Source organism: Eptatretus burgeri, chromosome 2 (assembly GCF_056783735.1).
Source record: "Eptatretus burgeri isolate ZD-2024b chromosome 2, Ebu_testis_v1, whole genome shotgun sequence".
NCBI lineage: Eukaryota > Metazoa > Chordata > Myxini > Myxiniformes > Myxinidae > Eptatretus > Eptatretus burgeri.
In genome coordinates this window covers 42103471-42119135 of record NC_140962.1, presented here as the reverse complement: position 1 = coordinate 42119135, position 15665 = coordinate 42103471, and the positions used below count along the sequence as shown (strand labels likewise).

At 43.8% G+C, this 15665-nt stretch overlaps 1 protein-coding gene across 1 annotated transcript in view; it reads right to left on the bottom strand.

The window, feature by feature from the left end:
- Positions 1-431: 431 nt before the first annotated feature.
- The window catches only part of LOC147031901 (sperm motility kinase 3A-like), a 58501-nt gene continuing 43267 nt past the window's right edge, over positions 432-15665 (bottom strand). The window contains exons 9-15 of the mRNA XM_085869112.1: positions 14307-14429; positions 14042-14099; positions 7828-7991; positions 7011-7116; positions 6797-6855; positions 6035-6141; positions 432-662 (exon numbers count right to left, since the gene is read on the bottom strand). Of these exons, the coding sequence (XP_085725238.1) occupies positions 6839-6855; positions 7011-7116; positions 7828-7991; positions 14042-14099; positions 14307-14429 (468 nt within the window). The 3' untranslated portion in view covers positions 432-662; positions 6035-6141; positions 6797-6838. The remainder of the gene's footprint in view (positions 663-6034; positions 6142-6796; positions 6856-7010; positions 7117-7827; positions 7992-14041; positions 14100-14306; positions 14430-15665) is intronic.

The window sequence follows — 15665 nt, the reverse complement described above, 5'->3', positions numbered from 1 at the left end:
GGAAAGTAAACCTTCCAGGATATTCTTTCTGTGGTCTGGGAACAAAGTTAAAAGAAGGAAGGTTAATTCCAAATGGATTGATTACACATGGTCTGCTCACTTAATTGAACTCGATCATGATGAAGGATACAAATATGCTTTTACTGTATAAGATTTGAGGAGTAGATACGCATGAGTTGTTCCTTTGAAAAACAAGAGGTAAGACTCTGATGTTCGCCTTCAGTGGAATATTTCCGAAAATTAGAAGAAAACCAAAGAAGTTATAGACTGATGAGGGAACACAGTTATACAACAAAACATTGATGAATTTTCTTTAAGATGATGGCATGGCATTATACAGCACCTTTAATGAAGGAAAGGCAGTTGTGAATGAGCATTTTAATCACACTTTAAAAGAGAGACTGCAGAAAAAAGTCATTGAACTCGGTCAATCTCAATTGGAATCTTTAATTCAGGATATTGGAGATAATTCCAAGTATGCAATTCACTCCTCCACAAAAGAAAAACCAAGAGAAACATTCAAGTGATGTAATTAACTTTTTTTAAATTGTTGATGTTTCAGACACAGTTCCTTGGATGGGTTGAACTCTTGGATGAGTTGAAGCAGCATGTGCAAGATAGATTGACCTGGTCTGACTTCAAATTGATGATCTGAGATGAGGCTGTTGGAGAAAAGGAATGATTTTATGTCAACTGTGATGATTGATTCCATGACCTTGCTGTTTTTAAGCCAGTGTGACCATTTGGCTTGGAGTTGTCGTAGTGGTCAAGGGCATGGGAAATAGTTGAATTTCATTTTAGGAAGGAATATTCGTGTTGGTATGGAGAAATATGATAATTCAGGAAGCCTGATGTTGGCTTAATGGTGAGGGTGGCGGCTTGGGATGTTATGGTCCAAAGATCAAATCCCGCTTTACCATTGAATTAATACCAGGTGGGGTTGACTCAGCCTGTCATCCTTCTGAGATCGGCAAAATGAGTAACAGCTTGCTGGGATGATTGATCCATTTGAGTATCCTGTGTTGGAGTGGTGACCTATCCAGGATTGTGCCAAATAGCCCAGGAGACTGCTTCAGCAACACTGACACTCTGTGCAGAGTCTGGTCCCAATGGATAGTTTGGCACATGGGAAGCATGCATGAAGGTATGTGCAACTGTCTCACCAAATTTCAGGTTCTTTGATTAAATAATAAGGCCACAATGGCGACCGGTATAAAATGAAGAGGCCACAGACCTCTAAAAGAAAAATAACAGTGGAGTGAAAGTCGAGTGGAAAATGCTGTAATTCAGAAAACAATGTTGTGGAAATGACTCTTTGGGATTCACACAAGGAAATCAGACAGGTGGAGGCCATTCGGCCCATCATGCTTGCGTGAACACCATACTAATTTATCAACACAAGATCCAAAGAAGAAAATGAAAATTTTTATTTTTTTATTTATTCTTTATTTATTTCTTGTTATTATTTTAATCTATTTTTAAGTTTTTGTAGTTTTTGTATTTTTTTTTTTCTTATTCCCCTCAAGTTAGTGGGCATGGGCTTGGGGAAAGCACACAACATCAACCACACAACAACACTTGACGAGACCCCCACCAACAGCACTCCGCACACGTGCACACAATCACCATCAATGCTCAAACGACCGAAAAGTCCTGTCAGTATCCCAAAACCCCTCGATCTTCATGACTTCCAGGTACCTATCTAATTCTAATTTAAACTTATCTAATGTTTCCACTGCCACGACCTTTCCAGAGAGGACATTCCATGCATTAACTACTCTGAGTAAAAGACCCCTGCCTTACTACCATCTTAACTCTCCTCTTCTTCACTCTTAGGTGATGGCTCATGGTCCCTTCACTGTCGACTCTGTTGAATAATTGATCTGCACTTATTTTATCTACAGCTTTCATTATCTTAAACATCTCCGTCATATCTCCTCAAAACCACCTCTTTTCTGATAGATGAAGCCCTGTCTCCTTGAGCCGCTCCTCGTCGCTGAGTCCAGCCCGGCCCGGGATCAATTGAGTAGCCCTGTCTGTGGCATCTACGTCCTGCCTGAATTGTGGTGACCAAAACTACACACAATATTCTCGATGTGGCCTCATGAAATCCCCGTACAATGATAACAACACCTCTTTTGATTTACAAATGATCGCCCTCCGAATAGAATCGAAAACCATATTTGCTTAACCTCTCGCTGCCTGGCATTGTGCTGTCTGCTTCCCTCCTTTATCTTTTACCACCCCCAGATCCTTCTCCTGTGTGACATGCTCCAAAATTACACCTTGCATCCTCCAATTTCTATTTTTATTGTTCTTTCCCATCCCCAACACTGTACACTTGCTCAGGTGAAATTGCATTTGCCAATCCTTTGACCAATCCATGCAAGTATCAATACTTTCATGAATCTGATCACCAACCCCAATGCTATCCTCCTTACCTTTGCATCCTCTGCAAATTTGGAAAGCTGACTCTTCACCCCATTACCCAAATAGTTGATGTGAATAATGAAGAGTTATGGTCCGAATAATGATCCCTGAGGGATCGCACAACTTCCCAGCAAGACATCCTCCCACTCACAGCCACTCTTTGCTTCCTATCACTAAGCCAGTTTACAGTCCAATTAGCTACCTGACCAGCCACTCAAGTCCTAACTTTGACAAAGAACCTCCGATATGGTACCTTTTCAAATGCCTTCTCAATGTCGAGAGAGACCATTTCCACTCCCTTTCCCTGTTTGTCAGAAGGAACTACCTTTGATAAACCCATGATGACGACCTTTAATTAGTTTGTCGAGATTTAAATGGTTCCTCATCTGGTCCTTAATTCATGTCTCCAACACCTTCCCTGGTCCTAACCTGTTATTTTCTTTTGATATACTTAAAGAATGCCTTGGTATTATGTTTAATATTCTTAACCATGTCCTTCTCATCCTCTCTTTTGGCTTGCCGAGTTATTTTCTTAACTTGACTCTGTTTACTCCGACAGTGATATAAATCTAACTCCAGTCTTGTTATTTTAAACCTAACAAATGCCTTCTGCTTCTCCTTCATAGCATGCCTTATCTCACTGCTCAACCACCCTGTTCTCTTTCTGTTTCTGGTTTTACACCTCATTGGAATGTACTTACTCTGCACTTTACACATTTGGTCCTGAAAGGTTTCCCATTTCTCTGATGCCGATTGTCCTGTTGTTCAAGTCTCCCAATCTACATCACCCAATTCTCTACTTATACCCTCAAAGTTTTACTTCCTGAAATCTAATAGCCTCACTCTACGATCGTGAACTCTCACCCTTTAGAGAATCTTTGCACACACAAAGTTATGGTAAAATGAAGTGAAAGTGGTTGACAGAGAAGGGGAAATGGATATGGTGGCTCATTACTTGTCATAATTCACAGCAAGGAATGTAAATAGTTTTATTCTGCTGTTGTATGTGAGAGGCTGGTTCTGCAGGACATCTATTTATGCAGGAATGACTAACACGCATGCTTTTATACACTGTAGCACGTAGAAGCCATTCAATAATATTGTTACGAATCTGGAACCCATCGCATACAACACCCAGAGTCCCCGTAGCTCAGTTATTTTGTTCGGTATATGTGTATAGTTAGAATCCATCACCTGTGTCTAATGGGAATGAAGTGTATGTGCGCTACAAAGTTATTTTATAGATAGGATTTTTACATCATCAACAACCTCGATAAGAACACCGACGCCATTGCCCATGTGCGTTCGACCACGTACATGGGTGAAGATTTTCATCGCCTCAGCTCCGACTCCACCCCTTGTCCGATCACGCACAGAGGGCGACTTTCCCACGACACCTCAGCCAAATGGGTAAAGCGCGAGCGACGTACGCCGCGTTCCCGCCAATCCGGAGGCACGTCGCCCGAGGAAGGAGGAATGCCCCTCAGGGGGAATGGGCCGCGAGGATGCTCGCCACGCCCCCCGGACGAATCACGAACGGCGATCGGATCGCCTGAGATGGCCCGGCCAATCGGGAAGTCGCCTGAGAACCAATCGTCCAATCGGGAGGCGAGCGGGCCAGAGAAAAGAAATCGCTCGGACCTGAAGGAAAAAGAAAGAGGAGAGGACGGAGACCGGGTGATCGTGGCGACGGCGGAGTGGTGGTCGACAAGGGTTCTGTAGGATCACGGCGATTGCGGTCTAAGGTCCTTTGTGGTGGCTCACCGTGGTGGTGGTGACCGAACGATGCGACGGCCGAGCAGCCAGGGACGAGGGCCATGGACTCTGGGTCGTGGGTTCGAGTCCCACCAGTGGGTTCGAAGTCGGTGTAACCGCAGGAAGTGGGAAGGTCCAAGACAGGCTCTTACCTCCAGCTCACCTTCCCTCCGAGTTGGGGGCATCAATAAAGGCCACGGCCTTTATTGATCATTTCTTTGGGTGTGTGTGTGTGTCTGTGTGTGGGCCCGTCTTCAAGTAGAATTGTGTCATTGCTTTCTTTTGCTCATTGTACATCACATTTCTCATTCGGATAACTCTGCTCTTTGTGTGTTCACTCCCCCCCCCCCCATTGCAAATAAATCCCCTCTTGTTGAATGTCCCAGCTCGTCCTTGTCCGTTCTGTCATTGGTTTGCCGCGCTGCAAATGGGAATTAGGAGGCCTCATTGTTGCCGTAATTGTGCAATTGGCCCAGCAGGATTCTGGTACTCTCCGCTTGGGGTACAACTCAGATCCGGCTCGGTAACGGCCCGGATTGCGCAGATCCTGCCGAGGGTGAATTTCCCCAGGAGGTTGGATGACATGGGTATTTCGGTACATTGAAATTGGCAATTGCCCCAATCCCACGTGGTCGACCTATTGGCGATCTTCAATCCGATAAGGGACCCGTGATCTTTCGGATTTATCGGAAAGGTACAAGCTAAATTCCGGGTGTTCGGTGGAACAGACTCTACTGCTCCCTCTCGGGGTCGTGCTCACCACTGAGACCCGACCCCACAACAACATCATGTCATGTGTCGCAGTTCAGTGAATCTGTGTTGTTAGAAGCATAAAAGTTGTGCCAGATGGATGTGAGACTTGGACTCTGACCAGGGATCTAAGGCGGAGACTTAATTCCGTTGGTACCAGGACTCTTCGTGGAATGCTTGGATATCGCTGGTCGGACTTTGTGTCCAACAAGCGGTTGCTGAGAGACTCAAATGAGATTTGTGACCTGCATAGTCTGTGAGCGTCAGCTGCGGCTGTATGGACATGTGGCTCATTTTCCTGACGCTGATCCTGCTCACCAGATTCTGTCAGCAAGGGAGCCTTGTGAGTGGAGGAGGCTAATGGGCAGACCCCATGTCTCGTGGTTTCAGCAGGTCGATCAGCATCTCAAGGAGAGAGGGATGGGCCAGGCATCTGCCTGGTGGATGGCCAGACGGAGGCAATTGGAGTTCCGGCGGAAAGTGGACGCAGCAACGTGCTGCTCCAGCGCATGCTCCCATACCTGACCTGACCTGACCTGGCATCCTATGACAGTGCCACATTGAAAGTCACTGATCTCTTCAGTACGGTCCATTCCACTGCCAATGTTTGTCTATGGAGTGTGCATGGCTGTGTGCTTGATGATTATATACACCTGTCAGCAATGGGTGTGGCTAAAATAGCCGAATCCACTCATGAGAAGGGGTGTCCACACACTTTTAGCCATGTAGTGTAGATACTGTATTTGCATCTTTGTGCCCCTTTTTCAGTTTAAGTGTTCACTTCTTGGGAGAGAAGGACATGTTTAATTTCCAAGCATTCTTTCTGGATTTTGTGGCCTTTTTGATCAACTTGGAGTTTTCAGTGTTCGTGATAGTCCTTGTGATTAATATTTTGTAGTTGGTTATTTTCCATCTATAATGCAAAGATGATTCAAAATAAACAATTATTTGATATTTAAGGCTGGATAGAACTCAATTCCACACATAATGTGGAAAATCAATGTTGTGTTTTGTGATGAATATGGATCATTTGATAAACCTCCAGAAAAGTTCAAAACAAGGTCCTTATCACACTTCCCTCCTTATTCAATCATCCCACCTTGATGTCTGAAACATCGAAACTTGAGCTTCTTCAATAACTTGTCCAAGCTCTCAGAAAGTCCTTTCAACTTCACGGGAATCTTCTACTGGAATTGAGGGTCCGGGCTGCGGTGAGAAAAATTCACACAAATTGTCTTTACATCACTATTGCTGTTCCTATCAGGAAACAATGCACTCAAACACACCTGGCACAGTGTCATCTATTACGGAAATGCAAAATTAAAAACCTGAAACAAGCGTGACGTGTCAACAAAAAGAGAAGCAAATGTTGGGCTGTGACTGATAAAATCAGTTTTAAAACAGAGAACTTCAAGAAAGAATAATTTGAAATTGAAATTTCCACAGTAAAAACAACAACTTCTTTTTTTGCCATATAAATCCATTCATTCATTGACGGAAGGAGTGAGGGGGGAGAGGGAGGGGGGGAAGATAGGGGGGAGAGAGGGAATGGGGAGAGGGAAGGGGGAGGAAGGGGGAGAGGGAGGGGGAGGGAATGGAAGTGAGGTAAGGGGGAGAGGGAAGGGGGAGAGGGAGGGGGAGAGGGAAGGGGAGAGGGAGGGGAGAGGGAGGGGGAGAGGGAAGGGGGAAAGGGAGATGGAAGGGGGAGAAGGAAGGGGGGAGAGGGAAGGGGGAGAGGGAGGGAGGAGAGGGAAGGGGGAAGGAATCTGTAATCTGGATTAAAAGAGAAACTCGACTGGGTTTTGGAATTCAGGAAAGGAAACTTGTTAACAACAATTAATATTAAAAACACTGAACGAACCATTTCGATGTCATGTGAAAAGTTTCGGAAGAGTCGAGGCTGCTATTCATCTGGCTCGCCTGTGTGGAGACAATAAGTAAATAAGTGTGATGACATATTGTGGAAAATCATGGTTTTATTTTGTGATGAAGAAGAACCTTTTCATACTCCTCCAGAGAAACTCGAGTCCAAATAAGGTACTCATCAAATTCCCCTGATTATTCAATCCTCCCACCTTGACGTCTTAAACATCGAGGCTTGAGTCTCTTAAAGAATCTGCGCAGGCGTTGCCAAGTTCCTCTGCGCGTCACCTGAATCTCCTGTGAGGGTTTGGGTGTCTCCTGTAGTGGAAACAAAAATCACATGAATTATCTTGAAAAAACGAACACTGTACTCAGCAAGAACGATACAATCACACAGCTCCGGCATTCACATATTACCCTCGAGAGGGTATTGTATTTGGGTCCATTTGTTAGTTTGTTTGTCTGTCTGCACAGAATGTGCTCTTGTAGGCCACAAACACCACCTGGTGATCGCCATTGTTACATACATGTTATCTTTTTTCTCTATAAAGTATGATAATTACAATGTGAGCACGTCGTTGAAGTTCGTACTTTGGGAATGCAAGTGTGTCTTTAAAGGATGTCCTATTAACATTGTGTGTACGTCTCCAAAGTCCACGTGATTGGAACGTGAATCCACACAATTAACCAGAAAAGGTCTGTTTCGCCGCTGTGTTAACATAATCATACGTCGGTCGTGAATACACCGTCTATAAACCACACAAACACACCAACACACAAACACACAAACACCACACAAAACGAGTCTTGGTGAGAGCCTGCAATCTCTGATTGCTCTTTTAACTTCCATTGTAGAAATGCACAACAACAAAAAAACATCAAAACGATCATGAAGAAGAAATGAAAATGTTCTGTTGTTTTTGATCAATTCACTTTGAAATCTTCAGCAGAAAAATCGAAAATGCTTCACAACTTCACATCACAACACAACAAACATTAATTCACCATCATGAGGTACAAGGTGTTTACCTCTTCCAGGACAGGTAATGACACTGATTCTGATTCTGGATTGCCATGTACACAATCACTCCTGAAAATATGTATTGATTCAATGTTCTCATAATTTATTTCCATTCCAGCAACTCCTTCATGGACTCTTTTCTCTTCAACAACAACCTTGGGAGGGAGGGATTCTGAGAGGAGGTCGAATGAGAACAAAAACAAAATTACACGAGTGAGAATTCCTTCACATGTGATATTTTCGAAATCTTAAGGCCCTGTCACACCTTGACGTTTTAGCCAGCATATGGCAAGGTCTCAAAATGTAAGTGAAACGCTGGCGTACGCTTACCTATTGATGTTTTTTTTTCAGTTTTGGGCGTATAATAACGTGTTGGATGTATGCATAACGTATTCGTAACGTACACAGAACGTTTTAATCACATATAGATAACTTAAACCAACGAATGCTGAGCGTGTTGTCGGCGTTCACAACCTATGCCCAACAACAGTCTAACTTATGCAAAGCGCGGCAGCGCATCGCCGACGATCACGTGGCGTAGGCTATTCATAGGCTGCGGCTCGACGTTTCAAATCATAACCACACTAGACATCGAAATGTGAAGCCGCTGTCACACCTTGACGTTTTAACCAGCGTATGCCGACGTATGAAAAATTTGTCGAACCAAGCTGGCACACGTCGAATTCCTTGTGGCTAAGTTGTGTATACGTTTAGAGCATGCTGAAGCACGCTGGCATACGTCGTGGGTTTCTGGCATACGTCGTGATACGACGAGTACGTCGAGAAATTTTCAGCATGTTGAAAATTTCTCGATGTACTAGACGAATGACACACGTTCCGCATACGCTGGCATAAGTTGTTGGCACGCTACGCGATCGTTGACACACGTTACTTGATTGTTAACACACGTCCACACACGTTACTTGTACGTTACTCATAAGTCGAAACACGTCGAGGTAATGGTTAGCGTCAGTGTTCCAGACTCCCTGGTTTTTATTATTATTATTATTATTATTTTCTTCGGTATGACGGTGATGTTGACACTTTGATTTCTAGTGCGGTAATGATTTAAATCGTTGAGCGGAAGCCTATTAATTATATTATATTATAACCGCACGAGAAATCGAAGTGTCAACATCACCATCATACCGAAGAAAAATAAAAAATAAAAAAACCAGGGAGTCTGGCACACTGACGCAAACCATTACCTTGATGTGTTTCGACTTATGAGTAACTTACAAGTAACGTGTGTGGACGTGTGTCAACGATCACGTAACGTGCCTTCAACTTATGGTCAGCGTTATGCAGAACGTGTGAGTCATACGCTGGCATACGTCGAAAAATTTCAAGCATGGAAACTTTGTCTATCACCTCAGCATATTAAGACGTATGCCAGCATACAAAGATGTATGCCAGCATACTACGACGTATGGCAGCGTACTATGACGTATGCCAGTGTGCTCTTAACGTATACAAACTTACCCATAACGTATTCGATGTGTCAGCGTTTTAGAAAAATTTTTGCATGCGTCAGGCATATGCTGGCTAAATCGTCAAGGTGTGACAGGGCCTTAAAATGGTAAAACTCTACAAAAAAAATTGATGAAACGCTGTGAAACTCGAACTTGTTCTGCAAGTTATCATAATAAAGCCGTGCACAAAGTTTCAGGTCAATATGTTAAAGGGTATGGGGAGAAAAGGCTGAAAAACCACAGGTGGGATGGACAGACGGAGCTCAAACGTGTTGTCCCCTCCGGTGAACGAGCATGGGGTTTTTATTTATTGTCATAAATTCTCATCGTGATGATTGCACACACTCAGGTGATGTGATCACATCATGATCATCGCTGAATTTCAAAAGAAGATTTCACTTCAAACACTCAATGTCTCCATAAAGTGGACATTTACAGCGATACCACCATGACACAGATGAAGAAACAGCATCATGACAATATCTCTGATGCGAGGACAAGGTTCACCAAAGAACTTGTTCCTCATGAATCGATCGACGAGCCACGCGGTGATCATAACTCCAACATCTTATGACCTGATCAGATGTATTATAAGATATCGATACCATCCCGGCTTTTAACACATATTTCTACAAGTTGATCAATTCTTATATTGAGAGCCTTGTTAAGTGTAACCGTTGTCGGTACACTCAACAAAAGCAAGTCGGTAGTTCAAGTCCTTTCAAAAAGAAAAGATTTTCCTTAAATTTTGCTGAATACGTGAATGATGGAAGAAGAAAAAATTAATCAGGGGTAAAATTGGGATCCTCAATGGCAAATTAAACAAATGATGAGTGATGATGTTCACTCCTTCATGAAGAGAAGGCAAGCTATCGCCGGCACCATGGCGAAGTTACAAATTCCGACCAAAACGACTGCTCAGAAGGTGACGGAAAACCACCAAATATAACCCTTGCTCAAGAAGCTGCTTCGATGACACCGACGCTCTGTGATGAGTGTGGACCATCAGTGAAAGAGGGAGATAGAGAGACAGAGAGATCAGACGATGAAGTTCACAATTGGCATCCCATAACATTCAAGGCAACAGAGAGGGTGTGTCGTGAGAAAATAAATCAGGCATTTGCTGACAGAAAGCAAAAATCAGGCAGGAAGTGGGAAGGAGGTAGCATGGAGAAGATGTCAAATGTCAACAATGTGTTCGTGATCGGGTTGAGCAGTGAAGTGTAAAGGACGAGTCATTGAGAGTGAACAATGAAAAAATAGGAGGTCTGTGGGTTGCAGATGATGACCTCTCCTCTGCCCTTGGGCTGTGTCATTGGGCTGGATGCTCATTACAAACTGGTGGGAATGGCTCTTTCCTTGGTCTTTTTCCTTGTCGGCCTTACACCTGCAGCTTTCAAACGACTGTCTCATCTCCGAGCCACACTTTGATCCTGTTTTTACCTAATTGACCATCTGGCTTATGCAATTATGAAAGTCTGTGAGGGTCAGACCAATGAAAGATCTTGGTTGGTCAGAATCCCAGGTGCCTTTAAGGTCTTGCGATGACTCGGGGACATTGTCGTCCATCCTGTTTATCAACACCTCTGAGGACACCAAAATTGAAATATATTGACTAGGGTTGGCATGTAACAGATTGAGATATTACTGACAACCTCTAACTATTTACAAAGACACCATCGAATCAGAAAACAACAGACCTGTTCAATTAACTCCATAAAGATGTTGGAGATGTTAATTTGGGATCAGATGGCGAAACATTTTGGTAAATTTCAACAATATGCATGCAGTCATTCATCATGGATTAAAGGGAGGTCATGTTCATTTTTTATTCGGGTTCCATGAAGCAGTTGCTGATTGGATAAAAGAGGGGTAATGGATGTGGTCTATCTCGATTTTCAGAAGGAACTTGATAAGGCACCACAAAGAAAGTTGTCAGACATAGTAAGGTGAGAGCCTGCGGAGTGGTTCGTCAGGTGACTGACTGGATTGAAAACCGCCATGGTGATCGGAACCATCAAATAATTATGACTGACAGGAGGTAAGTCCTGGGGTATCCCAGGGATCGGTATTTGGACCATTATTATTCAACATTTACATCGATGATTTGTACCATGGTGTTAGGTGTTGGATTATTAATTTGCAGATGACATAAAGCTTTGATGTCAGGTTGAGAGCAGAGAGGGAGCTGATGAGATTTTGAAAAGTCAAATTGTTTTCACACATTGAGCAAAAAATTTGGCAGATTCAGTTTCACCCTTTGAAGCCTGAGCTCCTTGGAATTTTGGCTTGCCCACCCTGGGCTCCCTGGAGAAAAATATGGCTGTTCAGGAATCTGGAGGTTTGAATCGCAGCAGGAAAAACGGCCGCTCGGGTTCAAAGGGTAAACGTAACAAATGTGAAGGGCTGGGGATGGGTAAGAATTATAAAAGTGTGGATTACATGTGATAAGGGGCAATCTTGGAACGTGTCGAAGAGGAGAGGGATCTGGGGGTGGTAATAGATATGGGGCGGGGGTAAGCAGACTGCGCAGTGCCAAGTCGGGAGAGCAAATACGGTTTTTGTTTGTATTTACAAGGGGTTAAATTATTAATCAAAAGAGGTGGTTTGAACATTGTATCAGAGTTTAGTGAGGTCTCATGTACAATATTACGTGCACTTTTGGTCACCACATCTGAAGAAGGACTTGACTGCCTCAGAGAGGGGTCAGTGTACAATGACAATATTGATTCTGTGACTTGATAGACAAAGCTATGAACAGTGAATGAAGGAGACAGGACTTGAGACATTATAAAGGAGATTACAAAGGGATCTCATGGAGATTTTACTTTTTTTCTACACAGGAGTGGGTCAGATAAGAGCAAGGTCGGTTGAAGAGTAGGACAAAAATCAAGGCAGAAAATAAAGAGAACAAGAGGAACAGGAGGATGGGAGGACACACTGAAACGAGCAAGAAAAGATGGTTGGGGATCAGATAGGTCATTTATGCAGGAACAAAACTGTGCCCAAAACACTGCCATGGGGAACTCCAGCCTCCATTGGAAGAGGGTAGGAGAGGGTTCCATTGATTTCAACCTACTGACTACATGAAAGTCAAGAGTCCAGGAAGGAAGGCGGCCTCCGATACCAAAGCCAGAGAGCTGTGCAAACAATGCAGAATGACAGACTGCATCAAATGCCCGAGAAATGTCCAGAAAAACGGTCTGAATAACAGATTTAGCACCTCCACGTACTGCTCAGATGGGAGAAGAAGCATATCCGGAGTTGAGGGACCAGGACGGAATCCAAACTGATGGTTGGAGATCAAGTTGTTTGAAAGCAGGACGGACTGGACCACAGCAATAATGATGGATTCCATGACTTTGCTTGCAATTGTAAACAAGCTCACTGGCCTATCTTTGGTCGGGTCTGTTTTTATCCCTTTCTTGTGGATGGGAGTGATATTTGCTGACCTTGAAGCAGAGGGGAGGGTGCCAAAGGAGGACAGACTGAACAGTGCAGATAGAAAGGAAGCAACACCAGATTTGTAGGATTTGAGAACATGGCCACCGATGCCGAAGCAGGGTCAAGGCCAGAGAGCAATTTCTCTGCCTTCTCGGGTGAGTAGCGTACAAAGTCAAAGTGAGGGTTGGTATGTCGGGGTGCCACAGGGACAGAACAGGATGGGTTTGCGACCCAATATTTGGAGGCAGAGACAGAGTTTGGACATTCTGCCCTTCCTTCTGCAGTTACACCAGTTGAGTTGATTGGGGGGGGTGGGGGGGGGGGAGGGGTGATAAAAGAGGAGCAAACACCAGAGAATACTTGACAAAGCACCACCATGACTTTGAGGAAAGAGATGAGCTTGAGAGTTCAGCCTTGAGATTTGTAACTTCATGATTTCAAGCTTGGCCCAGGATGGATACATATGTGTTGCAAGCCTTACGGAATAAATGAAAGTTACCCTTCATCAGATGAACTTTACAAACTGGGAAAGCAAGCTGTGAAGAGAGGGCAGATTGAAGTCCCATCGTTTGGCTCGTCTGAACAACCATATCCTGCATTGGTTGAGGTTGCTCCCTTATAATAGCCAGAAAATTATGAGCCTTGAAAAGAAAGTGAAGTTAAGTTGATAAACTGTTTGATTGAATAAATTGATGTGGTGCAGATGTTGTGCAGGCTGAATGGACTGAATTTCCTCCTTCTGCATCAAAGTTCCTTGTGTTTCTTTGTTGTATGTATCCCAGTGAACAAGATTCATTGCAAAGAGATTCCTCTTCCAGCAAGTCAATTCTCCCAAATATTTAGAAAATGTGATAAAACGATATCTTTATGACAATTGGAATGGAAAAGAAAATCCACCTTTGAAAGTACATGCTTTAAGAGAGTCACAGAAAGGATCAAATTATGATCAAATCATGCGTGCAACATCTTCTGAAAATTACTTCTCGATTGTGACTGAGTTTCCCTCTTCCTGCTTTCATGGAGAAAACACGGCTGTCACCGAAATTCACTCCAAAATGGATAGTGGGGGAATAGCACCACCTCTGGTGGAAGCCGGTGTTACACATCCTGTTCATTTATCTGATGATTTTTTGTGCTCAATAAAAATTTCTTTCAAGAATGACAAAGTGCTTTTTCCAAGATTGTGACACAGTACATTACCCACCCAAGGTGGGCGAAGAAGGGTACTCTGGCTCAGAGGGCAGGAGTGCCCACCAGTATTTCCAATTATGCATCCATCGAAAAACCAAATGAGAGCACGACTTACCATTGTTTCTCCAAGGTGTTCCTGGAAAATTCTCAAACCATTTGTGGTCCATTATTTCCTGAAGACAAAACATTGTGCAATAAAGTTTCGGAATCACAGAAAAAACACCGCATAACATTTCAAAATATACCACAGCAATATATACTATAAAATATATACCACAGCAATAACACAACACAAGATCGGCGGCCCAGACCATACTGCAGAACTCGGTTGTGGATTCAAAATAAAATCTCCAAAACTGCCTCTCATTGTGGTCACCGACCTGCATGGAGATCCTCATTGCTGCATTCTCACAAATCATGGACGATAAGAGGGAAACACATGATTTGCTCAGCATTGCTGGAGGGTGGTATGGCGTTAACTCTTCGTAGGGTGACTCGATTTTCTGTGATGAGATGGAACAGGTACCAAATTATTGATCGTCATCCATTGGCAATGGTCACACTCACCTTGAGCAACAAAAAACACGACACAAGAAGCCACATTCCAATTATATCCAAGATTATTTTCAAAGGAAAAAATTTAATGTTCTATTTCTTAAAAATCTTGGCTCAAGAAAAAACTTCACTCAGATGGGAACAAATTGGGGAAATTAAAAAAATATATAATTGAGGAAATTAATCAAAAGGAAGGTGATAAGGGTTAAGGTTCATCCCACAGATCGGCAAGCAGCAGCCTCTTCACCCTCTGCAGATGTGGATAAAATCACAAGCTGGTCCAACACGTGGAACATGTCTTTCAAGCCTGAAAAATCTCACACTCTCACAATGTCTCTCTGAAAGGACCATCTGGAAGACCGCCCTCCCTCCCCCATCCATTTTCTCAACAATGCTCTTGAACAAGTCCTTTCATTCAAGCTTCTGGGTCTCACGATCTGCCATGATCTTTCCTGGGAAAGCCACATTTCCAAACTGGCCTTCAAAGCCAGTCGCCGAATGGGCATCCTCCGTCGTGCAAGCTCCTTCCTTGACATACCTGAGCTCTTGACTCCAAACAAACCTTTTGTCTGCAACCTGAGAGAGGACTGCTCTCCTCTCTTGGCTGGTGCTCCTGCTTCTCACTTTTCTCGGCTTCACGCTGTGGAAACCAAGGCGTTTCGGATCATTGGTATCTCCGACGATGAGGCAGTCATTGGGTCTCTCACTCTCTCACCACAGGCAGGTCGGTGGTCTTTCTATCTTCTTCCGTCTCATCTCCAAACTCGCCTCCCGCCCCTGCTCTGTCAGAGATATGTCCTGCCCCCCAACCCTCATTTCTGCAGGGTGCTCAAGGTCTGCCAGCAACGCACTTCTGGTAAGACTACCAAAATCAAGAATCACTGCTCATATTCACTCTTTTATTCCTTTTTTTTCCTGCATTTGGAACAAACTCCCACACTCTCTTCAACCCGTCTCTTCCCTCCAGGTCTTCAAAATAGCTGTTCACCACCATCTCATATCTTCTCCCATCCAAAACCACGATTTTTTTCTCCCCCCGCTCATCCATCCCAAACCCACCTCCTTCAACTTCCCTGCTTTCCTTCCTGAAAGTCCCTGTCATGTGGGGACCTGAAAGTTCCTGTTGTGTCCATCTTGTTTGCCCTGTGTGCCCTGCCCCATCCCTCTCCCTTCCACAGATCTCC